The 26817-nt window shown below is 55.1% G+C and overlaps 1 protein-coding gene and 1 long non-coding RNA gene across 3 annotated transcripts in view; both read right to left on the bottom strand.

Annotated features, from left to right (window-relative positions):
- Positions 1-11111, bottom strand: part of PADI2 (peptidyl arginine deiminase 2) — a 55975-nt gene extending 44864 nt beyond the window's left edge. The window contains exon 1 of one of the 2 annotated variants that reach the window (XM_088842914.1): positions 10954-11111. In XM_088842914.1, coding sequence (XP_088699040.1) covers positions 10954-11045 — 92 coding nt within the window. In that variant the 5' untranslated portion in view covers positions 11046-11111. Of the gene's footprint in view, positions 1-1511; positions 2106-10953 lie in introns of those variants that run through there. The other variant, XM_088842916.1, reaches the window with a different exon arrangement.
- A 168-nt stretch (positions 11112-11279) lies between these two features.
- On the bottom strand, positions 11280-25544 carry LOC129537575 (uncharacterized). Its single transcript, XR_008682051.2, has 3 exons — positions 25113-25544; positions 17528-21600; positions 11280-15825 (listed from the first exon to the last, which is right to left on the bottom strand). It is a non-coding gene; the product is annotated as an uncharacterized LOC129537575 (long non-coding RNA).
- Between the last annotated feature and the right edge of the window lie 1273 nt (positions 25545-26817).

The following is a 26817-nucleotide window of genomic DNA, read 5'->3' on the forward strand; positions in this document are numbered from 1 at the left end:
TCACACCCACTCAGCAGAGGGGGTGGCGCTGAGCAGGACGGACTTCCCTGGTCACTCAGTCGGTAAAGAACCCGCCTCCAATGCAGGAGACTTGGGTTTGATCCCTGGGTCAGGAAGATCCCCTGGCGAAGGAAATGGCAACCCACACCAGTACCCTTGCCTGGAAAATTCCATGGAGAGAGGAACCTGGTGGGCTACAGTCCATGGGGTCACAAAGAGTTGGACGTGACTGAATGACTAACGTCTTCACACATTCTGAGCAGGACAGAAGTGAACCCTTTAGACGTGCCAGGCAGGAAATCCCAAAAGGAGGTGTGGGTACCCGTGAGATACTTTCAGGTGGCACATGGCTGCATGATTTAAAAGAAGACAGGTATGGGAGTCTGGGTAGCTGTGCACTCAGGTCTAGGAGATATCACTCCAGTGCAAGCCCTGGGTTTGACCATAAACCTGCTGGGTGGCCTTGGGTGAAGCACTTGTCTTCTCTGTTTCGTCAAGAGTCAAGTGACAGGATGGGACCAGGGTGGCTGGAGCCTGGGGAGTGCAGAGGCGCAGGTCTGGACAGAGGGGTGGCGCGGGAGGGCTGACCAGCTGGGGATCTCTCTGCCAGATGCCCACCCCCTTTAACCAGAGCCACTGTTACTTCATCTTGTTTTCTATGTTGGGTTTCTGCATACATCTCATACAGAGCTGCTGTGTGCGCTCACGGGGCAGGATGCTCTTTAGGGCCCGATGCTCTTTAGGGCCCAGCTCTGACAATGGTTGCTCTGAGTGATGCTGCCACCTCCTCCATCCCTCTGAGGCAGAGAGAAGCTGGAGGAGCCCCAGAGGCTTGGGGGTGAAAACTTCCCCTGCACTGGAGCTCTGGAGCCCCACACCCTCCCGGCCCAGCCCTGCTCTGAGCTGAGCAAACAGCTATTCTTGGAGTGGCCCTGGCAGAAGCAACAAAGGCACCCATTGTCCCCCGTGGAGCCTGCTGGCTGCCTCCTTCCCCAGGAAGAACCTCTTAGAATCCCCTGCAGAAACCCAAGAGCCAGGGCCTGTGGGCATCTCGCTTCTCCCTGGAGGCTGCAGGGAGGGGCTCGGGGGTTATGGAGGGGACAGAGCAGGGATTGCCGTGGCCATGGCCTCTGGCTTACGGGAAAGAGGCAGAAGTTACATGGACAGAAGGACAGGTGGGGCCGCGTCTGCACTGCCCACCATATCCCAGCACCTAGGACATGGCCACGCTCAGTGTATGTATTTTAGGAACAAATGAATGAACAGGCCCACCCTTCTTGTTTTCCAAACTGTATTATCAGAGTGATTTAAAAAAAAAAAGGAAAGAAGTCAGGTTCCTTGCCTGCTGGAAAATACTCAGTGGCTCTTTAGTGACCACCGAACAGCAAAATTCAAACTCTGGGGCCTGACACTCACCCAGTGGCACTCAGCCACCGCATCCCAGAGCAGCTCCCCACCTCACTGCCTGCAACGTCCCCTCCTGCCCGACTCCCGGCGCCGTTCGAGCTCACCACAGGCTTTGCATGTGCCGGTCCTTCTGCCTGTAACCCTTTCCCCCGACTTCTCCGCCTGGCAACTCATCCTTCTCAGATGACTCAACTCAACTGATTTGGCTCCATCCATGTTTATTTCCCCTGGTGGCAGCTCATCTTCTTGGAGGCAGAGAGTGTATTTTCTCTCACCTTCAGCACCTGGCTTAGCACAGGCGCGTGGTAAGTGAATGCTAGCCCCAGGAAGGGTTGGAAGAGGGGACTTGTGTATGTGGTCATTCACGCGACAATATTTATTGAGGACTTTTTATGGGTCAGGCGTGTGCTAGGTCCTGGGATACAGCAAAACAGAAAATACGTTCCTGGGGCCATGGAGCAAATACTCTAGTGGAAGAGAAAGGCTCTTGATGGATTGCTCAGATACGATGACAGCTGTGGAAACTGCTCTGAAGGAGAAGTATGGGGTTCCGTGAGGTCCTGGTTGGGAGGTCGAGAAAGGATTCCTGGAAGACGCGGCATTTGAGTTGAAGTTTTAATTTTACACTCTAAATTATAGCTTAGAGTTAGTTACATCAGCGATTCTTAAATTTGAATTGCACTGACCACACCTGGAAGGCCTGTTAAAATACAGATTGTCAGGCTACCCCCAGAGTTTCTGACTCAGCAGACTGGGGAAGGTGCCTGGGACCCTGCATTTCTTTCCCGCAACTTTACTGGAGAACTGACAAATAGAACTGCATATATTCAAAGGGTATAAACGGAAGACGTGACACACAGACTGTGCGAGGCGACTGCACTGCTAACAAGCTCCCAGGTGAAGCTGCTGGTCCAGGGACCAGCGTGGGAACCGCTGAATCTGCCCAAAGCGACGAGATGAAGAGAAGCAGAGACTTCCAAGCAGCAAGGACGGCGTGGGTGCTGGCCTGAGGTGGACGCGAGCCCAGCATGTTCGAGAAACGGGAAGGAGGTTACCGTGGTTGGAGTCTGAGCGCGACAGAGGGAGAGCAGTGGGGAGAGGACCCAGGCCAGGGCGAGGGGCCCCGAGGCCACTGCAGGGAAACGGGAGCGTTTTGCCTGCAGACGGCTCCTCCAGGGCGCAGGGTGGGAGGCAGAGTCAGAAGAGCGGTGGACGGGGGAGCCGGTGGGAAGGTGGCCACAGCTGTCCAAGGGAGCGTGGCGGCGGCGTGGGGTGGGGTGTCGGCCGGGGAAATGGAGGGACACGGCCAGTCAGCGGGCATCACACAAAGGGACTTTGAGCAATACTGGAAAGCAGTCTCCGGTGTAGAAGGGGCGGGTTCACCGTGCCTGGCCCAAGGGGATTCTGGGTGCTGCAGCCTAACATCTGCTCAGCCCCGCAGATGCCGTGTGACCTCCAGGGAGCCAGCAGCCTCTCTGGTCCCCCCTTAGTCAGTGGGGAGGGCCAGCTTGGCCTCACAGGGCTGGGACGCTCCCTCAGCCCCAGACTTGAGGGTAGGACGTGCCTGCAGCTCGCTGGCTTCTGGCTCCCCTGGCTCGTCCACCTGCCCTGGGCCTCGTTAACACCAGCAGGGCTTACTCCGCTGTGAACCCAGCTCCTGGCAGCCTGGGTGTGACATCCTGTCCTAAGGTCTTTACAGAATCTGAGGGGGTTTGTGGGTGCCAGGCTGGCGTGCAGCCCCACGGCGAGCACCCTCCCGGAGCCTTCTGGGGTGGAGGGAGCTGGAGCCCTGGAGTGGGCAGCTGGTCTGGACAGGGATCGGAGAAGACAGACTGTGACCTTTGTTTTTTGCCAGCCCTCTTCTGCGCCTGGTGGGTTCAGCACCCTCTCTCACTAGGCACTGGGGCCTCCAGTTGCCCAGGGGCCCTCTCCTTAGGGAAGAAACAATCTAATCTATGGTCACTCCCTCCCCAGACACCTGCAACGACTCCTTGCAGAACAAAGGTTAGTGCCTGATCCCAGCCTTCAAAGCCCAGGTTTAAACGAATCCACTCTCTAGTCTTACACTCCAGGCTATAGAAACTATGCCCTTTCTGCCCCGCAGTGTCCCTACTTCCCTGCTAGGTACCTTGCTCCTGCATGGCCTGTCTGGGTCACACTGAGAACCCCTGTCCATCCTCCGGGGGGGCTGCCACCGCCTCCAGGAAGTCTTCCCCGATCCCATCAGCCAGGACCCCCTCTCCCTTCCTGTGCCAGCGCTTCAAACAACACTTAACACGTCTTCAACATTTCTCTCCCATGAACATTCTCAACTTTTTGAGGCCACAGTTCATTATTATCTGTCTTAATAATATTATAATAAACCCAATGGGCTTCCCACGTGCTGATACTGGTAAGGAACCTGCCTGCCAATGCAGGAGACACAGGAGATACAGGTTCAATCAGGTCAGGAAGATCCCCTGGAGGAGGATACAGCAACCCACTCCAGTGTTCTTGTCTGGAGAATCCCACGGACAGAGGAGCCTGGTGAGCTACAGTCCATGCGGGTCACAAAGAGTCGCACACGACTGAAGCGATTTAGCGTGCACAAAACACAATGCTAATTCACGAAAACTACTGACCGATTTGAGCGGATACTGTTTCAAGTCCTAACCCCATGCAATCTCAGTCTATCCTTTTGATAACCCCACGAGGCCAGTGTTAATGTCATCCCATTTTACAGATGAGCACGCTGAGGCCCACAGAGGGCAAGCATTTGCTCTGAGTCTCAGGGACAGACTGACAGGCAGGATGTGGGGGAAACTCAAGCTCTCTGAGCTCCAGGCCTGGCTGTTCCCGTCCTGGGAGAGGATCCAGAGTTCTAGTCCTCACTAAAAATCCTCTGGGAAGGGATACCTGGTGAGCGAGGGCGAGTGCCAGGCCTGGGTCAGGAAAGGATCAAACGAGAAGCCCCCCACTTATTTTGCAGGTGGGCATCAGTCCATAGAGGGGACACCAAAGGCTGGCATCCTACCCTGGGTCTTTGGATAAGTGACCAAGACAAGCCGTCAGTGTCCTGGCCATGGGGCCGGGCACGGCTGTGTAGGACAGAGCTGCCGCCAAAAACTGGCCTCCCCAGAAGCTGAACCATGCGTCTGTCCAGCTGGGGGTGGGCACTGGGGTGAGCCCTTGCCACTGTGCCCCCACCCGACTCAGGCCCTGTGGGTAGGGACAGAAGGTCTGGGGGACCCCTGCTGTGCAGGGGGCGGTGGGCTCGACCGCAGGGAGCTGCCACTCCCCGGGGACTAGCCTGGCACCAGAGCCTTTCCTTGTTTTTAAGAGTTGAGGGCCCTGGGTGTTGTTTGAATTTATCTGGCCACCTGGCCTGGCCTGGCCTGAATTCCACCTCTGTCATTCTCTCAGGGGCAACGCTGCCCCAGCCAAGCTCGGCCACACGCCCTTGGCCTTCCACCACTCTGTCCAGCGGTGCCCATCCCTGAGGCTGGTGGTGGAGCCTGGTGACAATCCAGTCCATACGTCCCCCTGGCCACATCCAGCCAGCCAGCCAACCAAGGAGACATCAGTGACTTGAGGGCAGGAGGCTCACGGGAACGAGGGAGGCACCGAGCAGGGGGAGGACATTTCTACAGCACCCGTCCCAGAAGACGGGCTGGCAGGGCAGTCAGAGGCGTGGGCTCCGCAGCGCCACCATCGAGCAGCTGTGCCATCGTGAACAAGCACCCCGATGCACTTCCCCCACAAGCACGCCTCGCTCACCAAGTTGTTGTGAGTCTGTTGTTCCTGCTTAGTCGCTAAGTCATTCCAACTCTTTGCAACCCCAGGGACTGTCGCCCGCCAGGCTCCTCTGTCCATGGGACTTCCTGGGCAAGAATACTGGAGTGCTTGCCATTTCCTTCTCCAGGGGAATCTTCCCGACCCAGGGATCCAACTTGTGTCTCCTGCATTGGCAGGTGGATTCTTTACCATTGAGCCACCTGGGAGGCCCACTGTGAGGTTTAAACACAAATAAATTATCAAATCCTTGGAGTAGGAAATGGCACCCCACTCCAGTATTCTTGCCTGGGTGGAGGAGCCTGGCAGGCTACAGTTCCATGAGGCTGCAAAGAGGCAAACACGACTGAGCAACTGAACTCAAATTATTAAATACATATGTCACGAATGTACAAAGTGCCCATAAGGCTGCCTGGTACAGAATAAGTTAGCTAGCAATATTAAGTAAATAATAAGATCTACAAAGAAAAGCAACAGGCCTGAGGTGGGGAGCACCTGGGGCTTGGGGTCGGTACCACGCAATGCGGGGTGGGTGGGGAGGAGCTCAGAAAGCTGCTTGGAGGAGGTGACAGGAGCTGAGACTTGCCAGGCTTACAGAGGTCTGGGGGCCACATGTCAGGCAAAGGGAACAGCCCCTGCAGAGGCCCCGAAGCAGGGAGGAGGAGGTGCAGTCAGGGGCCAAGAGCAGCATCCACAAAGCCAGCGAGGCTGGAGTGGATGCAGGTGGGTCAGCAGGAGGAGGGGGCCTGATACCTGGTGGGAGGGGCGCTCAGGCACCGCAGGCCCTAGCGCTTTGATTGGGATCCTAAGGATGCTTTGTAAAACACTCACACCAACAGTCAGAGGGAAGGCGATCTGAGTTGAGCCGAGGAAGTGGCGTGGGGTTGAATTTAGATTTGGCAGGCTCTCCTCCAAGGCTGGGGGCTTCCCAGGTGGCTCGGCAGTAAAGAATCCACCTGCCGATGCAGGAGACGCGGGTTCTGTCTCTGGGAAGATCGCCTGGAGGAGGGCATGGCAACCCACTCCAGTATTCCTGCTTGGAGAATCTCATGGACAGAGGGGCCTGGCGGGCTACAGTCCTTGGGGTCACAGAGAGTTGGACCCGACTTAGCGACTGAGCACACAGGCAGCCCCAAGGCAGGATACTTAACTGCCTGTGTCTCCTGTTTGCCCAGTATTTTACTGCACTGATGTCTGGGACTCCTTCCCTGGTACCCCCTTTCCTGTCTTCTGTTGGAGGGTGATGGGCCAGGCCCTGCTGGGAGAAATGGCTGGTCAGCCTCTGCCTTGGGGAATCTCAGAGGAAGGTGCACAGGATCACTTCTGCTTCCAATGTCATGGGCTCATCATGAGGTCAAATGCAACCAGGAGAAAGCCCTACAGAGGCAAGAGACGACATCATTTCTGCCCTGAAGCTCCTGCAGCCCTCAGAAAACGGGTATGGAGAGAGCTCACAACCCAGTCAAGAACTCTTCCTCTCCTGGTCAGATGCATGAACCCAGGGCTTGTGGGTCAGGGGGCAAGTCAGGCAGAGTGCAACTACCCTGTCACCTTATTCCAAGGCTGCTTGTTCTCCAGGCTCCCAGGGGATCTGGCGGAGGTGAGTGGCAGGATGAAACTGACATGTGGGTGCCGCTCACTCAGCGCTTTCTCTCCAACTACAAGTCAGAATCAGAGTGGACCCAGGCCAGCCCCCCGAAGCAGCAGCTGCCGGCTGGAGGGGCCGCTGGGGGACACTGTGCAGATGAAGCACACGCGCCAGACCTCAGATAAGTGCGCTGAGTGGGGGCAGGGCGGGGGGAGGAAACAGCAAGTGCCTTTAACAAGGATCCCGCAGTGAATGTCCACAGAAACGTTTCCTACTTCCTTATTTCTGTGCATCTGTTTTTAGCTTGCTGCAGGCCAGCCCTCAGAATGTCGCTGGGTCAGCTCATCATCCCCAAAAGACCGGTTTTGCTGGGAGAGGGTGCCGAGGAAGGGGCAGGCGAGGCCCCTGCATTGCGTCTGGAAGTGAGGGAGGCCTGTGCGCATCTCAGGAGAGGGGACCCAGAGACCTTGGGAAAGCGGGTGGGTGTTGCTTCCACTAGGCCAGTCTGTTCACGCATCTTTGTCATTCAGGACTGAGGGGTCAGGACACCACTCCCTCACTGATGGGGCCGAAGGCCCACCGCCGTGTCCCTCAGTGTCTCCTTGGAGACTGGAGACCCGGGGGCATCACGTGGGGTTTTGAGTCAGGACTTGTGTCTGGGTGGGGAGGGAAGCGGAAGGTCAGTTGGGGGTGGGTGAAGTCTCCAGGGGGTGTCTCATGGCCCTGGTGGGGGGTGGGAGGGACACAGGCTAAGACGGTCATCTAATTCAATCTGAACTGGAGGTTAGAGGGGCTTCCCCAGTGGCTCAGTGATAAAGAGTCTGCCTGCAGTGCAGGAGACCCAAGAGATGCGAGTTCAATCCCTGGGTTCAGAAAATCCCCTGGAGAAGGAATGGCTACCCACTCCAGTATTCTTGCCTGGAGAATTCCATGGACAGAGGAGCCCGGTGGGCTACAGTCCACTGGGTCACAAAGAGTCGGACACGACTGAAGTGGCTGAGGACGCAGAGGTTAGAGAGGAGATTAAGAGCGTGAGTTCTGAGCCAGACAGGACCAGACCTGGGTCCTGTGTGACATCAGGCAAATGGCTTCACCTCTCGGAGCCTCACTTTCCTCGTCTACAAAGTGAGATGACCCAAGCACAATCTCCAAGGTCTGTGGGGAGGAAAAGAGGAGATAACGCGTTTGGTGTGTTGCTGTTTAGTCCCTAAGTCATGTCCGACTCTGCGACCCCACGGTCCGCAGCACACCAGACCCCTCCGTCCTCCACTATCTCCCACAGTTTGCTCAAATTCATGTCCCTTGAGTTGGTGACGCCATCTAACCATCTCATCCTCTGCCCTGTTGACAGATGTTCCTGTCATTACAGCTGTCAGGAGTGCCAACAGCTCAGGCTCCTCAGTTTCGGGAGGGGCTTCCTTCCACTAGGCCAGTGGTTCTCAGCTGGAGGCGACTTGGCCCACCAGGGACGGCTGGGCTATCTGGAGACATTTCTAGGTGTCACAGCTGGGGGTTGCTACTGACATCCACGGGCTTCCCGGGTGACTAGTGGTAAAGAACCTGCCTGCCAGTGTAGGAGACATAGGAGACGCAAGTTCGATCCCTGGTTGAGAAGATCCCCTGGAGGAGGGCACGGCAACCCACTCCAGTATTCCTGCCTGGAGAACCCCATGGACAGAGGAGCCTGGCGGGCTACAGTCCACGGGGTCACAGAGAGTCAGACACGACTGAGCGACTGAGCGCGCACTGGCATCTGGGCGTGAGAAGCCAGGGACGCTGCTAAACGTCGCACAACGCCCAGGACACCGCTGGTGACAGCGAGTCATTCTGGCCCAACAGCGGTGGTGCCGAGGCTGAGGTGTGTCACTCTAGACCTGAGCTGTCCAGGACACACAGTGGTCACGGCCAAGGTGTCTATCGAGTGCCTGAAATGCAGTTAGTCTGCACTGAGGTGTGCTGAACAATATAAAACACACACTGAGTTTCCAACACTTAGCATGAAAAAAAGGATGTCAAACTAGCTCATGAACTATTTTTATATTGATTATATATTGAAATGCTAATATTTCTGATATATTAGGTTAAAGTATGACTTTCCTAGTGGCTCAGATGGTAAAGCATCTGCCTACAATGCGGGAGAGTTAAAACATATATTATTATTATTATGGGCTTCCCAACTGGCGCTAGTGGTACAGAACCCACCTGCCAGTGCAGGAGACGTAAGACACGTGGGTTTCATCCCTGGATCGGGAAGATCCCCCGGAGGAGGGCACGGCAATCCACTCCAGTATTCTTGCCTGGAGAATCCCATGGACAGAGGAGCCTGACAGGCTACAAGCCCATAGGGTCACAAAGAGTCGGAACGATTGACGTGACTTCACACGCATGCATGTGTTATTATAATTAATTTTACCTGCTTATTTTAACCCTAAGGCTGTCTTTGTGGCTTGCATTCTATTTCCACTGGACAGCAGTGTTCTAGAGTGTGCTGCCTCTCTGCAAGGGGTGTGAGTGTCTTAGGCCAAAGGCAGGTAGGAGGGGAGGGTCGCAGGGGCCGTGACTGGCTTCTTGAGAAAGGACAGAGGGGACCGTCGCACTTCTGCGCCCTGCTGGGGGGGATGAGTCCACCCTTCCCCCACTCTCTGCCAGGACAGAGGGTGGGCCTGAGCCTGACCCCTTCTTGACTCCCCACCCCCCAACGGAGGCATCGTGCCAGCCTCTCAGGCTGCACTGAAAGTGCCCCAGTGGACAAACAGGCGGGTATGGTGACAGCTGAGGCTTAGAGGCCTGAGTGTCCTGGCTCCCAGCCCACTTGCTGGCAATGCCCAGTTAGGACGGGGGGTGGGGGAGGGAGGGGAGCGCCCCCAGGGCCACTGAGGCCTGGGCCTCACTGTGCTTCTGAGTTGTGACCGTGAGGTTCACACACAGGAACTGAAGGCAGGGGCCGGCGAGCGGACAGGGCCCCCGGTCTGCACGGTGACTGGCTCTTTGCCCTCGTGGTCGGCCAGTGCCTGCTGAGGAGGAAGGGGGCAGGGGACTGGCCTGGCAGGGCTGGCAGGGCCACTGGAGGTGACAGAGGGAATGGGCTGGGAGGGTGTAGGAGAAGACACAGGGATGGGGTGTCGGAGGGTCTGGGAGAGGCAGGGTGCCCGATGACAGAATGATTTGAGAGCAGTAAGCCACTCAAGGCGCAGAGCGGTTCGAGGGACGTGCCCATGGGCATCAGCATGGGGTCCCCACCCCGAGTCCTCCGTGCTCCCTCTTCTCAGCACCGACCCCTACCGTGCCAGCAATGGGGAACACTTCAAGGACCTGGAGCAGAGGGCTGTAGGGTCCCACCTGTGACTCCACCGCTTCCTTCGCACCAGTCTGGGACTTTGCGGCTTCCCGGGCGGGGACGGGGGTGCTGGGGCGCTTACTACCATTCCCCCGTCCCACGGCCTGTGGTCTAAGAAATCCCACCAGACTTTGAGGATGGGAGAACAGGGCCAGTGGGAACAGGGTCCTGAATGAGGAGCGCTCTTCTGACAAAGACCCCATGTCCACACCCTCCCTCTGGTGGAACAAGGCCCCTCCCTGACCCCAGGGTGCAGTCAGGGGAAGGCATTTGGGGACAGGGTGCTCCTGGCCAGTGCTTGGGGACAGACAATCACCCGGAGCCCCCACAGGGCGAAATTGGAGCCGAGGCCACCCCTTGGCCAGATTCCTGCTGGCCATGTCCCAGGCGGATCCAGGAGGAAGTTCAGCTGGTCTGGGAGTTGGGGGAGGGTCTGGGCTGCAGTGGGAGGTGAGCCAGAGTCTGGGGGCTTCAGGGAGCTGCTGAAGGCAGAGCGGGGAGGGGAAAGAGAAGAGGCTGGGGAAGGCAAGGGGTGCCCAGGTCGTCCCGGGGGAGGGGCTGGAGAGGGTCGGGGGCGGGAAGGCCGGGGAGAAGCGGCGGGGGGTTCTGGGAAAGGGGTAGTGGGGGTGCCCATGCTGTGTCTGCGTATCTGGGGGGTCTCTGGATGTGGGGGAATCTGACACAGGTTTGGAGGCTGGCTCTCAGGATTTCTGGGCGCGGGGGCCTGGGACGAGGGGCGACTCGGGCTGGAGGCAACCTGTTCGTGTCCCCGGGTCCGGCGAGGGTCTCGGGTTTTCTGGGTCCAGATTTCGGGCCCAGCCCGCAGGAGGGGCGCGGCGGCCCGGCTCACCTGCAGACGTCGGTCCAGAGGTGCGTGCCCAGCACGTACACCGCCTCGACGCGGCTGCCGTAGTGCAGCCGCACCGTCCGCTCGCGCAGCATCCTCGCGCAGCGCCCGGCCCGCGCGTGCTCGCCCGGCAGCCCCGCGCAGCACCTGCCGCAGGTGAGCCCCACGCAGCCGCCCGCCCGCGGCCCGCGCCCCGCCTTTATCGGGCCGCCGGTGGGCGGGGCAGCCCGCGGCCTCCTCGCGCAGTGGGCCGCGGGCCCGTCCGTCAAGCGTGGCCACGCCCCCGCCTGGTCTGGGTGACGTCAGCAGTCGAGTTGCTCTTTCTTTTGTTCACCAGACTTTCCGTGGGCCCCCAGCTGCCCGGCGCCAGCACGCGGGGCCAGCCGCCCCTCTGGGCGCCCCCAGCCCCGCGGGCGGATACTGCAAACGCCATAGGGGCAGGGACAGAGCGAGTGGATGCGCTGACCCAGCCAGGGCTGGGGAGTGAGCCTTCTTAAAGGAGGGCTTTGCATCTTTTCTTGTTTCTTAGCCATCTGTCTGTCTTCTGTGGAGAAACGTCTGTTTAGGTCTTCTGCCCAAACCTGGGCAAGTTTGCTGTACGGAGCAGGGCACCAAAGCTCTGTAGGAACAGGGTGGGGAGGGACGCAGGAGGGGCTTTCAGGGTGGAGGGGACACATGTGCACCAACGGCCGGTTCATACTTATGTACGGCAAAACCCATCACAGTATTTAAAGTAATTATCCTCCAATTAAAATAAATACATAAATAACTTTTTTAAAAAAGAGGGGTTTGCAGACTGAGGGGAAGGGCAGAGAGGGAGCTTTCTGACCAAATGGGGAAGCCAGATACAGCCTGACTGCCCCCCTTAACCCCCAACAATCAGGTTAATAGTACAGAGGGGAAGTGGGGAGGGGGGTGGCAGTGGGGCAGGAATGTCAAGCCAAGGCGTTGATTGATGGGTGGGCAATGAGAGCCCTGGCACGGGTCCTCAGTGAGGACTGGCTGGGGGCGGCGGGATTGAGGAGGCCCTTCTGGCTGTCCTGGATGGAGTGCCAGGAGGTGTCCTGGGCAGGGTCAACAAAGGCCCCTGCTGGGCTGCTGAGAGCTCTGGCGAGAAGCGGATTAGCTGACCAGTGTTTGTGGACTGAAATATTGATGTTCCCGTGCAGGGACAGTGAGGGATCACTGGGGCCCTGGGCAAAAGAGGGTGCCCCTGCAGAGGTCAGCCTGTGACTTGTGGGCCCGCTGGAGGTGCAGGATGGCATTGGGCAGGATCCCCATCCCAGACCCTTCCAGCTCTGAAGCCAAGCCAGATAATTCACAAAGGACTGAGTGGCCCTTGGTAGAAGGGGCCGGAAGCGAGGCGTTTCTGAGAGGGCAGAGGTTGTAAGAAGGATGTGCAGACTGGAGGGGATGCTTACATGGGAAGGGGGTAAGTCTGCTGGGGGATGGGAGCCGTGGGACGGGGGGCATCTGAGTAAGAGGGTTCAGGCTCACAACTGCTCAGAGAGGAGACACACCCCGATGCCTGACCCCAGCAGCCTCCTTGAGGGGGCCCACATTAGGAGACCGGCCAAGAGCCCAGATGCTCCTGGGTAGCTGAGATCTAGGAGGCACACAGCTGGGGAAGGGGAAGGCCTGAGTTGAGCTGGGGGGTGCATCTGCCCCCAAGGTGCACACACCTAGGAAGACCTGGTAACTTTTGATAGGCTCCTGCAGTTGCTGAGTGCACCATCCAGTCAGAAGGCAGGGTGGCCCCTGCCAAAATGGTAAAGTATTTGTGCAGCTCAGAACTAACCCCGAGGCCCCCGGGGTGGACTCTTGTCTGGGTGTTCCTTTACCAAAATTAGTTTCAAGCCCCTACTGTGTGGCAGATATGGGACATATGCCAGGGTACCCGCCCTCCTGGGGGTCATAGAATCCAGCACCCTCACGTCACCTGCTGGGGCCCAGAATGGGGGGAAAGTACCGCACCCCCACCAAGGTCTGGGCGGGTCATCACAGGTGCAGGGGAGAGAGAAAGCCAGGCAAAGGTGGTGACTGCCAGGAGACAAGGAAGAACAGTGGGCCCTGAACGCATTCCTTCCGTGTGCTGGGCGCTGCTCCAGCGGCACTTTTCAAGTATTAGAATTAGATCATTATACCCTCCCAATCACCCCGCCACTTTACAGATGAAGAAATGGAGCCACAGAAACGTTCAAGAATTTGCCCTTGGTCGGTCTCACAGCGCCTAAGAGCACAGAGCCAGGAAAGGAGCTTGGGCGGGCATGTGTGGGGGTGCAGTGGAGGTAGGGGCGAAGCGGGTGAGAGCAGGGAAGGGATGCTGTCCCCGGCTCGGCGGATGAGGAAGCCCAGGTTCTGATCCCAGTCACGCCTCGGTGGGACCTGGACCTCATTTTCCTCATTTACCTGATCTATGACCAAAGTGACCTCTCAGCCTAGATATAAGCATGACTTGATATGAGACAATGTATGGAAAACATTAGCACAGTCTCTGGTACAAGGTGAGTGCTCAAGAAATTAAATTCCCTCTTCTTAAAAGAAAAATCCCACCCAGGCCTGGCAGACCCACGTTCAGGGCTCCCATCCCTGGCTTGGGGCCTGTGATGCTGGGTCAGAGCGCGTGGTTGGTGGGACAGGAGCCTCCGGGTGCCCAAGGGTTTAAAATAGCTGAAGTGGTCACAGCTGTTGGTGGATTCAGGGCCGGAGGTCTCACCCATCACGGCTGCTCCCCTGGGGCCAGGAAGAGCCACGGGGTACCTCACTGTGCCTTTTGGGGAAGGCCAGCAAAGGGCAGGCTTAGCTGGGGCCAGTTCTGGCTCCGACCTGCACCCCACACCCCCGACTCACTCTGGCTCCTGCCACACAAGTGGCCAGAGAGGCTGGGCTGGGAGAAGTCCATCTGAGCTGCTCCCTGCTGGGACCCTATACTGGGGGGCGATCTATGCCAGGCCTTGAGGGGAGCTGGGAGATGACCCAGATATTTCACAGGCCTGCCTTGTCCTCAAGTTCACTTAGGGCATCATACGGGCAAGAATTTAGAAATAAATAAGTAATATGTATTCCTTATTATATACTACACTAAAATATTTTTTTGACTGTGCCTTGCCACTTTGAGGATCTTAGTTTCCCAACCAGGGATCGAACTGGTGCCCCCTGTACTGGAAGCTCTCAGTCCTAACTGCTGGACTGCCAGGGAATTCCCCTACCTGATCATTTTGGAAAAAGTTTTATAAAAGGTCCCCCATGACCCCAGGACAGGGATGACCACTGTGAACATTTTGGTGGGTGATCTCACAGGGCCCACACAGAGGCAGTGAGTTGCTGCTGTAGGTGATCACGCTTACTGAGCCCTTGGGCTGTGCCAGGAACTTCTCTAAGGGCTTGACACCTCTTAGCTCATTTAATCCTCGCAACAGCCCTATGAGCTGGGAGCTAATAATATCCCTAATTTGCACAGAGGCACCGATCAGCCTGGAGGTGAAAGCATGCGTGGCTTTTGGACTTGGCAAACCTGGGGTCAAGTCCAGTTCAGCGCCTCAGCAGCTAGGGGACCTCTCTGGGCCTCGGCTTCTTCCTCTGTACAGGAGATGCTAGCAGTGCCCAGCCCACAGGGTCGGAAGGTTACTGAGAAAAATGCTTAGTGCGTCAGGACCACAGACTCAAGTTCTAGTGGATGGTAGTTATTTTCTATGCCTGTATGTAGTTAAGTTTTCATAAAAACTGGTTTCAAACTGTACGTGTGTTTTAATAACACGCTTTAAAAACCTCTGCAGTGTGTCACAAGCATGCATTCCTTCTGTTGTAGCAGACACAGAAGTGTGACTTTTCTTGAATAAAAATGAGACTTTTCTGATTTTGTTTAGTCGCTAAGTTGTCTGACTGTTCTTCAACTCCACGGACTGTAGTCTGCCCAGCTCCCTCGGTCGATGGGATTTCCCAGGCAAGAATATTGGAGTGGGTTGCCATTTCCTTCATCACAGAATTTTCCCGACCCAGGGATATAATGCATTACATCAAGCCCGCATGTCCTGCATTGCAGGTGGATTTCTTACCACTGAGCCCCCTGGGAAGCCCTTCTTTTCTAATAAACAAGGAAAACAAAGAAATAATGAACAGGCTAGGCAAACAATGTAAACAGGCCTGAGAGAGTTGAGCAGTTTTGGTTATTCTTTGGGCTTCTCTGGTGACTCAGCCGGAGAAGGCAATGGCAACCCACTCCAGTACTCTTGCCTGGAAAATCCCATGGATGGAGGAGCCTGGTGGGCTACAGTCCATGGGGTTGCAGAGTCAGACATGACTGAGCGACTTCACTGTCACTTTTCACTTTCATTCATTGGAGAAGGAAATGGCAACCCACTCCAGTGTTCTTGCCTGGAGAATCCCAGGGATGGGGGAGCCTGGTGGGCTGCCGTCTATGGGGTCACACAGAGTCGGACACGACTGAAGCGACTTAGCAGCAGCAGCAGGTGGCTCAGCAGGAGATGCGGGTTCGATGCCTGGTTGGGAAGATCCCCTGAAGGAAACGGCAACTCATTCCACTATTTTCACCTGGGGAATCTCATGAACAGAGAAACCTGGTGGGCTACAGTCCATGGGGTCACAGAGAGCTGGACACGACTTCTTGGCTAAACAACAATAATAACAACGGCAACGAAAACAGCAACAGCAACTAACGAACAACTGTAGCTGGACGCGCCCCGCACAGAGCCAGCGGCTCTGCCCCCCGAACCACACCCTGCGCCTGGCGTTCTTCACCGCTCACTCCCCCAGAGCATTCTTCGTTCAGAAAGAAGGTCCCGGGCTGGTAACTTCAGAAAAGACCAACCCCAGTTAATCGCGTTACCTGATGCCAGCTGTGGCTGGTTTGAAGTTCTGCAAAAGGCAAAAAAAAGCAAGACCTTCATGAGGATATGAAGGCTCCCCTGTTCCCCGGGGAGGAGGGCGCATTTCTTGAGGCGCTAGCAAGCTGATGTCCCCTTTGCCTGGCGAAGGGTAAGGCTGCTCTTCCTTTTCTTGTTTCCCCCCAATCTGTCTCCTTATTTCTTTTCAGCATCGGTGAACACGGAACCGAGATTTTGGCATCGATCCTGATTCACATCGTCCAGGACTTCATAGTTTGCAAATCAAAGCGGGTTCTAATAAGCTGAGGAGACTCAGAGAAGATAAGGATGCGTGCGGGGTGTCCCGGCCAGACAGCAGGGGAGCAACCCAGGGTAGGGAGCAGCGGACGTGGTTCAGTGAAGCCCTGGATGCCAGGCTATCCCCGGTACCAGGTGGCCCAAGAGCTGGTACAGTAGCCACCGTACAGCTGTGGGCTTGAGGGAGGGGCGGGCAGGAGATGGGGGGCCCTGTGATCATCTTCAGGCCCCCATGAAGCCGCCCAAGCAGATGGCTGTGTCTAAAATCCTCAAATACGGAAACTCTCGAGGGGCCACTGAGCAGGGCCCGGGGGCCCAGAGGAGGAGATGCAGGCTGCCATGCAGACCAAGGGTGTGGAGCTGGGTGGCTCTGGAGGGGTGGGCTGACCGTGGGGAGGGGAAGACGGGAAAGGGTGTTGGTGACAGAGGGAAGTACACACGGAAGGGCCCGGTGAGTTCCATCTGGCCAGGCTGGGGGTGGGGAGAGGCTGGCTTGCCATGGCCATGTCACACCAGGCCTTATCCTATGTCACGTACAGGACTTTTAGGACTTTTGACTTTATCTCAAGGTCACAGGAAAGCTGGGGAAGGACCTTGAAACGCGGCAATGAGCTGATGCGTGCTTTAGGAAAATCACTGTGGCTGCCGTGTGAGCCGAAGTCCACAGGTTCTGACGGGAGGCCAGCCAGCGCAGTGAGGTGACGGGCCTGGCCATCACAGGAGAGGCAAGGAAGAGCCTTGGAACACGTCAGTGGCAGGGTGGAGGCTTTCGGAAGACCACTCTGCCTGCCACGCAGGGCTGAATTCAGCAGGCGTTCTGACAAGAGGCCAGAGTGCCGAGGTGACGGGGCCTGGGTCACTGTCCCCAAGGCAGCTTCTCTGGACCCAGGGACCTCCCCCACCCCAACTCTGCTCTCAAGAGCTTTCCCCACATCCTGGGCCCTCATAGCCCCTTTCCCCAGCCAAGCCCACCCTCTCATCCCACCCCCTCGGAAGGGGTCTCTGGCCAGCCAGTGAAGGACGGGCTCTGGGGTGGGGGAGCCATTCTCCTTCTGTTCCAGCCCTTGGTCCTGCTGGATATTTCATTTAGGGGGAGAGCAGGGCAGGGGCTTCCCTGGTGGATCAGATGGTCAAGAATCTGCCTGCAGTGCAGGAGATACAGGTTCGATCCCTGAGTTAGGACGCTCCCCTGGAAAAGGGAATGGCTACCCACTCCACTATTCTTGCCTGGAAAATTCCGTGAACAGAGGAGCCGGGTGGGGTGCAGTCCGTCCGTGGGGTCACAAAGAGTCAGACGGGACTGAGCAGCTGACACAGTGGCAGTTACGGGCCGGGTGCTGCACTGCGAGATTTATGCCAACGGCTGCAGCAAGGCTGTCCTTCAGCTGCGACACCACAGGCACTCCGGATGGGGGCCAGGCGTCCTCTCTACTCACCCTGCAGAGCCTTCCGGGGCTACTGTCACCTACAGACGTTTATTTTAAGGAATTGCTTCATGCCATTGTTGGGGCTGGCCATTCTGAAGTTTGTCGAGTAGGCAGGCTGGCTGGCAGTTCAGGGAGAGTGGATGCTGCAGTCTCGAGTCTGAAATCTGCAGGCTGGAAATTCAGGCAGGGTTTCTATGGTGTATTCTTTTTCTTTTTAAATTAATTTGGCTGCATTGGGTCTGAGTTGCTGTGGCATGTGGGTGCTTTCATTCATGAGCGCAGGCTTCTCTCTAGCTGTGGCCTGGGCTCAGTGGTGTGGGGTGAGGGCTTAGAAGCCCACGGCATGTGAGCCCTACCAGGGCTCAGACCCGTGTGCCTGGCACTGGGAGGCGGACTCTGCATCACGGAACCTCCAGGAAGTCCCCTCCCCCCCTTAAAGGTATTTATTCAGCTTTCCTGGGTCTGAGCTGCAGTGTGCGAGTCTTCAGTTGCCGTATGCAGGGTCTAGTTCCCAGACCAGGGGTCGTACCTGGCCCCCTGCATTGGGAATACGGAGTGTTAGCCACTGGACCACCAGGGACGTCCCTGTATGATGTATTCTTGAGGCAGAATTTCTTCTTCTTCTGGAAACCTCAGTCTTTGCTCATAAGGTCTTCAACTGATTGGATGAAGCCCATCCACACTGTGAGGTGGTGGTGGTGGGGAGGGCAACCTGCTTTACACAAAATCTATGGATTTAAATGTTAACCATATCTAAGAAACACCTTCACAGCAACACCTAGCCTGTGTCTGACTAGACAACTGGGGAGCCAGAGCCGAGCAACACTGACATGTAAAATTAGCCATCACTGACCGCGCCAGAGGGCCCCCCAGGTGGCGCTGGTGGTAAAGAACCCGCCTGCCAACGCAGGAGACGTAAGGGACACGGTTCGACCCCTGGGTTGGGAAGATCCCCTGGAGACGGAAAGGGCAGCCCACGCCAGGAGTCTTGCCTGGAGAATCCCATGGACTGCGGAGCCTGGCGGGCTACAGTCCATGAGGTTGCAGAGTCGGACACGAATGAGTGACTCAGCACACATGCACGTAACCATGCCAAAAAGTGGGCTAATGCTCTGAGGCCGAGGTCACCATCCCAGTTATGGGTCCTGTCCTTCTTGCCAGGCACTCTTGCTACAACTCCGGAGGTAGCCTCCTTTTACATTTCAAAGGGTGAGATGACTTGCACGTGGTCCTGTCCCTAAGCGCTGAGATTCAAACCCAGCTCAGTGGGAGGAAGGAACCTGGCCCCTTACTCCTTCCACGTCTCTAAAGCAAAGCTACAAATGTAGACCCTGAAGAAGACGTGATGGGTCGAATCTCTGAAGAGCTGCCAAGGGCCAGAGGAGGCTGACTGGTCTGTGTAGACCTGTGCTGCCCAGCATGGTAGGTAGCTGCTGACATCCAGGGTCACTGGAGTCTATGGTAAGAAGATGCAGACGAGAAAAGGTGGAGTTTGGAAGAGGTGGTGACCACGAGGTGGCGCCAGATCCCCACTTTAGAAGCAGGAAGGAGGGAGGCGTTTTTGTTTTTTCTTCCTCACCTAGCCTGTAAGAAGCTGATCGCTCAAGGATGCCTCCTGCCTCGGTCCAGCCTCACTCAGCTCCTTTCTCTAGCTTTCCGGACCCTATCTCCCACAGGGGGTTGGGGTCAGGGTTCAGGGATTCGGTGTGAATCCTTAGAGGGGGGCCCTCTCCCTGGACAGAGGGGCAAGTGAGGGTGGAACCCACATCTGCCTGTGTCTCCTGCATTGCAGGCAAATTCTTTACCCCTTTACCCACTGAGCCACCTGGGAACCCAGAGAAGGGCGGTGAGGCTGAAAGAGCAGCAGTGGCCTGCCCAAGCCTGGGTGAGAGCAGAGCAGGCCCCTTGAGCTTCATCTTTTGCACAGGCCTTCTTGTCATAAGGCCTTGGTCCTGTGGGCCTTGGTTGTTGAGTCACTCTGACAAGCACTTAATAAATAATCACTGAGATAAAGTCACGTGCCACGCATTGGGCTGGGCAGGAGAAGGGGCACGCACACACATACCCTTTTATAAGAATAGGCATTTGTAACTACCTGGACACAGGTGCTGTAATTATTCCTGCTACACCTCAAGAGATGGTTAAATGCCCCATCCCCAGAGGCAGTCCTCTTGGATTTAAGCCTCAGCTCTGACACTTGCTGGCTTTTGAGACCTTGGAAAAGTCATTTTACTTGAGTCTTGATTTTCTCATCTGTGAAATGGGATAACCATGATCACTACTTCCCAGGTTGTCATGAGGTTTAAATGAAATAATACATATATAGAGCTAAGAAAAAGTAGAAAGTGTTGGATTCATCTTGCCTGTGATTTAAAAAAAAATTTTTTTTTAAATATATTTATTTGTTTAACTTGACTGTGTTGGGTCTTACTTAGTTGGCTTGTGGGATCCAGTTCCCTGACCAGGGATGGAACCCTGGCCCCCTGCATTGGGAGCTCAGAGTTTTAACCGCTGGACCACCAGGAAGTAAGTCACTTGTCTGTGGCTTTAATGGTCTTCCTGGCCTCGTCCCCGAAACATCCCCCCATAGTTGACTCAGAGCTTCCACGTTCCCCTTCCTTGGCTGTGCTCAGCCTCCTGACAGAAAGGCCCCTCCCCTACCTCTGCTTGTCAAACTCCTACCCAACCTTGTCACACAAGGCCCCTGCTGAGCAGGGCTGCAGCAAAGGCATCAGCTGAGCACCAGAATGGGGAGTGCAGATGGCCTAGTGAGGGGTCCCTGGGAAGCACCTCCTGTGGTAGGAATTCAGCACAACTTGTTTGTTTGAGAGGCGGTCCCAGAAAACACCAGCAGGAGAATGAGAAATGGGTGCACAAATGTTAAGGAGTTAGTAAACTGACTCACCTTGGCGGGCTGCTGTAGCTTGTGGCGCAGTAACTCTGAGCGGACATGAGTTTGAGCAAACTCTGGGAAATGCTGAAGGACAGGGAAGCCTGGCGTGCTGCAGTCCACGGGGTCGCAGAGAGTTGGACACGACTGAGCGACTGAACAACAACTCAAAGTTATTCCACCGAGCAGTGAGGGAGCTGGGTGTTCATCCTCCACCCTCCAACTGAATCACAGGTAGAGGGCTATGTCTGAGTGGGGGCTGTGGTGGTTCCCAGTACTCCTGGTCTGTTGTCTGCTCATGAAGAAAAACTCCAGGCAGAGATACAAGTGCTGTTAGGAGTCTGACTGGTATGTACAGCCTCTGCTTCAACAGAGAAAGGAAAAGTTCGTTCAAGCTAAGGAAAGAAGGGAAGGCTTCCTGGAAGAGGTGGCCTTTGTGCTCACCTGTGAAGGTTGGGTAGGAGTTTGACAAGCAGAGGTAGGGGAGGGGCCTTTCTGTCAGGAGGCTGAGCACAGCCAAGGAAGGGGAACGTGGAAGCTCTGAGTCAACTATGTGGGGATGTTTCGGGGATGAGGCCAGGAAGACCATCCGGGGCTAGGCTATGGAGGCCTCGAGTGCCAGGCCAGAGAGAATTCTGGCTGGGTTCTCTGGGCGGTGGGGAGCCATGGAAAGCAGAACTCCCTACTGCAGGTGGCGGTCGGTGGGAGGGGCTCCCGAAACCTGGTGGGAGGCTGTGCTCCAAGTGGCAAGGGACGTGCATCCAGGTGGGACAGTGGAGCTGACCTCGGGGGCAGGTTGGAGGTCGAAAGACTTTCCAGGGTGAGTTCTAGAAGCCGTGGGGCTTGGGGATCTTTCTGTCCCTCTCCTGGGTAGAAATCTCAGGCAAGCGCCTTTCCAAGCGGCTGTGAACGGCTGTGCCCAGCTTCCAGCAGGGGCGCCAAGGACACAAAATCCTCAGCCTCTTACCGCTTCTGAGGCAGTTATTGGAGGGGTTGCCGTCTTCAGGGGGCAGCTTGCCGTGACCTCTTAGCGCTCAAAGAGGGAAGGGGCTCGTTCTGAGTCCGTTATTGGAGAGGTTGCTGTCTTCAGTGGGGAGCTTGCCGTGACGCAGCCGGGAGAACCCTGGAGTCGGCCGCCTGGACTGGACCCTAGTGCTGCTTTGCCTGTGTCTTGACCTTTCCATGTTGCCACCTGAAAATGCAGATGACTGGAAATATCTTCTTCACATGTTTGTCATAAGGATGAGACAAGATGAGTCACCTAAAGCCCCCGGCCCAGAGTGGCTGCAGCCGCCACTGGCTGGCGGGACTGGATCTGGCATCGCCCAGAAGGCTGAGGCCAGGAGGGCCGTCACCAGTAGGAGGTGGTGTGAGCAGTCCGGGCCTTGCTGAGGGGCCCAGTCCCTCCGGACAGTCCGGGGACCTCCGGCAGTCACTGGGACAGTGCGAGTGGGCGGCCTGATTTTAATTTCCACAGTTATTGTTACAGGAATGTCAGTGTGAGCTTTGGTGCCCTTGAGGGCAGGTGCCCTTGAGCTTTGGTGCCCTTGAGGGCAGCTCTTCTGAGTAGAAAGAAGTCTCTGGACTCCCCTTTCCTTTTAAAAAATTATTAGTTTACGATGTTCAATTTATTATACTTATAAACCCAAACTCTCACGTTTGGCCTTTGAGTTAGGTTAAAAAGCTTATTTTATGAATATAGCAACGTTGATTTTAAGGGGACATTAGATGAATGTTTATAATTAATTATAAAAATAATTAATGGTTAATTAAATATGCTTAAACATCTTAAACTACATGTAAATTTAATATATTGTTTCTTTTTAAAACACTTCACTTGCTTTAATGACAAACAAAACTCACTCAAGCACTTAAAGAGATCTTAGAAATCTAATAATTACATTTATAAATAGGGAGAATTTAAATTCTCATAGCTATTCTAGTAGTGTTGACAAATTTAGTAAGATTTTGACTTGAAAATCAGAAGTCTAAATCAATCAATTATTCATTTATGCTTGTTAAATTAGAAACTTAAGACTAATCTGTTATTCCCATAGAGCGTATTCTTTTAAATACTACAGATACTTAAGATTTCAAGCAAGCACCTCTTTTTTTTTTAAATCTTGGACATTATCTCTCTTTATTTTATTTGATTTCATTACGAGTCTTTTAAAATTTTTTGCCTCTAACGATTGGAAAGCAATGTAGCGTTATAATTATAGTCACATATGGCCATGATTTTTGTTTTCTTAGGAACTTGAGCAATTTAACTTGAGGTTAAATGAAGTTTCTAAAAGAGTTTGGATGCCCTTGCCATGTCTAATATACTTTGGCACCCATTATTTCTTTTTAAAAAATGTTTATTTATTTTTATTTACTTATTTAGCTGAGCTGGGTCTTAGCTGCAGCACGAGGGATCTTTCAAGTTGCGGCATGTGGGATCTAGTTCTCTGACCAGGAATAGAACCTGGGCCTCCTTCACTGGGAGCACACAGTCTTAGCCACTGGGCCACCAGGGAAGGGCCAGCACCTGTAATTTCTAAACACAGATATGTAACTACTATATTTTTTATTCTCTTTTTCTAAACTCAATTCTCATCATGCTTCAGGAATGTGGGCTCACATGTCGAGGGTTTTGCCACCCCAAGCACATTTTGGGGTTGACTTCCCAAGCCATGCTCAGGTCGTCATCTCCTCTAAGATTCTCTCGTGTCCACAGAAACCTCAGGCTCAGACAGAGGCTTTTGCCTGTGACCTTGCGGGACATGAGTCCACTTACAGTCTCTTGAACAAGATCCCCATCATCTGAAACGTGGTGGTTATACAGCCTGGCTCCTGCGAGTTCAGTTTATAGTTCCCATCTCTCAAGGCAGGTTTGAGTCGCAATGTCTAGGTTTGGGTTCAGCTGAGTCTGTTCTGAACTCTGTTCAAAGATTTTCTTTTGGGGCCACCCTGTTACAGATGTTACTGAATCTCTCTGCTTTTGCCTGGCTCCTGGGAAAAATTCTAAGGTTGTTGTTTATTTTAATTAATTTTGGTGCCTGGGCCTTCGTTCCTGCGTGCAGGCTTTCTGCACTTTCAGGGCTCAGGATTCTCATTGCAGTGGCTTCTCTTGCTGAGGTTCACGGGCTCTAGACCAGGGATCAAACCCCTGTCTCCTGCATTGGCAGGTGAATTCTTAACTACTGGACCAGGGAAGTCCCTAAGATTTTCCTTTTAATAGTGATAATGAGTCTAACCTTAAGAAGCCAGGATGCAGGTGAAGAAATGAAGAAATCGGAGGTGAATGGGTTAGAGGTGGGGTCTGGGGTGGGGGCCTCCCTCCTAACTCAGGTCTCAGCTCCCCTGACAACCTGGCTAAGGTAGACCCCAGCCCCCATCAGTCTGTAACACAAAAATCACACTAGCTTAGTTTCTTCAGATTGTTACTAACTGAAAATATGTAGGCATGTAAAAACCCAAGACACACAGTTAAATTTGAATTTCAGATCAACAATGGATAATTACCCCAGAATATTGCTTGGGACATGGAAAATGATTCACTGTTTATCTGAAGTTCAACTGGGTGTCCTGTAGCTGATCTGGCAGCCCTGCTTATTTGTGCTGATAACTGTCTGTCCTGCACCCTTCCCCCAACTATACTGTGATCCTGGAGGGTTCAGTCCCTCTGTCTTGTTCAATGCTGTGCTCCTGGCCCCAGGACAGGACGCAACTCATGGTGGGTGCTGAATGAATGACTTAATGAATGCAGGAGTCGAGAAAGGTATGGTGACTGAGCAGGACCCTGCTGTATCCTCTGCCTCTTGTTTGTAGAAAAGTTTTGGCCTCCTAGGCCTTCTCTGAGTTCCAAAGAGCAAATTTAATCAGAAAAACAAAACAACAAAACAAGTAGAATCAAAGAAAAGTAGTCAAACAAGGAAAAATAATAGTTTAGAGATAAGACAAACTCAGGATCTTCAGTTCCATCTTATAGGCTATATATATAATATTCTGAGCCTTGTCCTTTGAGCTGTTTTGTAGATACCAAGTGGAAGAACTTAACTGCTCTCTTTTTTTGGTGGTGCCATGCAGCATGCAGGATCTTCGTACCCAGAGAGAAAGAAATCCCCTCCCCTATTCTTTCAGAAAATGGTTTGCTGTGCAGAGCCCTGCTCACGTGTGTGTGTGTGTGTGTGTGTGTGTGTGTGCGCGCGCGCGCGCGCGCGCATGCGCTGCGCTCAGTCACTTAAGTCGTGCCCGACTCTTTGTGAACCCACGGACTGTAGCTCTCCAGGCTCCCCTGTCCATGGGGTTCTCCAGGCAAGAAGACTGGAGCGGGTTGCCTGACCCCGCTCCGGGGATCTTCCCGCCCCAGGGATGGCATCCGCTCTCTTAGTCGCCGGCACCGGCAGACGGGCTCTTCACCAGAAGCGCCACTCGGGAAGCCCTCTTCTCACCCACATGATAGACTCACGAATGCCCCCCTGGTTTCGTCGTGACAAGGCCAGACTCAGACCCTCTGAACTCCCATTCTTTGCTGGATAAATGATGAGCTGAACAGCTTGTTCTTGCTGATCAATCAGAACAAAACGCTTGTCACCCAAACTTGAGCTTCTTCCTTCCGTCCAGGCCCCTGCCCTGTGTCCCCCACCCCTCCTGAGGACAGGCGGGCCTCAGGACGAACAGTTCTGGACCCTCCTTCCCGCCCGCAACTCTTTCATTCACCTTCGCACACCTGATGCTTGCAGCCTTGTTTGCTCCTCGCTGTAAAAGAAAACCTCATTCTGCCCAGTTCTCGAGAGGCCTGCAGCATTCACAGGCAGCGCATTTTCCCGGGCGCCATAGCACCCCACCCCGCGCACTGCCGTGGCGTCCGCCCTGAGACAGTCCTATTGCATGAAGCCCCTCCTCAGTCTGGGAGAGTCGGACACGACTGAGCGACGGAACTGGACAAAACTTATCCAAATTCACACAGCAAGTGGCAGAGCCGGGGCTCTGACCCAGGATTCTGCCCCAGAAGCTCGGCTAACACGTCTGTTGGGGCCCCTACCGCCTACACGCCTCCAGGGACACACACACACGAAACACGCGTGAGGACCCCGCGTGACGGCTCACGCGCCCGCGCAGGCACGGCCCCTGCCCGCAGGGCTCGTTCCGTGCGCGTGCGCGCCCCGCCCCGTGCACGCGCTCGCCCCACCTACCCCCCGTGCGCGTGCGCGCGCGCCCCGTGCGCGCGCCCGCCCCGCCCCGTGCGCGCGCCCGCCCCGCCCCGTGCGCGCGCCCGCCCCGCCCCGTGCGCGCGCCCGCCCCGCGCTCACCCCGCGCACACGCTCATGCTCCCCCAGCCCGACAGGCCCTGCGAGTCACTGCTTTGTGCCGGAAGGGAAGCAGAGTCCGAGGAAAAGGTCGCGGTAGCTCCGACTGTGGCCGCTCCGCTTCCCTCCGCCATGTGCGGGGGTCTCCCGAGCCCCCTGCACTCCCAGGACGGCGGCAGTGGCCGCCGCTCTCTCCCGAGGTTGTGGTTCAGGCCCCAGGAGGAGGGCGCCGGAGGAGGTGGTCAGTGGAAGGTGTGCTCCAGCCCGCAGGATCCTGCCCCTGAGCTTGGAAAGAAGGCCGAGCTAGAACAGCAGCGAGTCTACCCCACCGGCTCCAGAGAGGAGAGCGCTCGACTCTGGGTTGGAGTTTTCCTTCTGCTGCCTGCCAGCCAGGTGACCTTGGACTAGTCACTGAACTTCTCTGAGCCTCACTGTTTTCCCCTATTGCATGTTGCTGTTCCGTCGCTCAGTCGTGTCCAACTCTTTGCGACCCCGTGGACTGCAGCACGCCAGGCCTCCCTGTCCACCACCAGCTCCCGGAACTTGCCCAAACTCATGTCCATCAAGTCGGTGATGCCATCCAACCATCTCATCCTCTGTCGTCCCCTTCTCCTCCTGCCTTCAATCTTTCCCAGCGTCAGGGTCTTTTCCAATGAGTCAGTTCTTCACATCAGGTGGCCAAAGTATTGGAGTTTCAGCTTCAGCATCCGTCCTTGCAATGAATATTCAGGATTGATTTCTTTTAGGGTTGACTGGTTTGATCTCCTTGCTGTCCAAGGGATTCTCAAGAGTTCTTCAGCACTACAGTTCAAAAGCATCAATTCTTTGGCTCTCAGCTTTTGTCACAGTCCAACTCTCACATCCATACATGACCACTAGAAAAACCATAGCCTTGACTAGATAGACCTTTGTTGGCAAAGTAATGTCGCTGCTTTTTAGTATGATGTCTAGGTTGGTCATAACTTTCCTTCCAAGGAGTAAGCCTCTTTTAATTTCATGGCTGCAATCACCATCTGCAATGATTTTGGAGCCCCCCAAAAATAAGGTCTGACACTGTTTCCACTGTTTCCCCATCTATTTCCCATGAAGTGATGGGACCAGATACCATGATCTTT

Source organism: Moschus berezovskii, chromosome 2, assembly GCF_049115385.1.
Source record: "Moschus berezovskii isolate FMDL1 chromosome 2, NW_MosBer_1.0, whole genome shotgun sequence".
In the NCBI taxonomy this organism is placed as follows: domain Eukaryota; kingdom Metazoa; phylum Chordata; class Mammalia; order Artiodactyla; family Moschidae; genus Moschus; species Moschus berezovskii.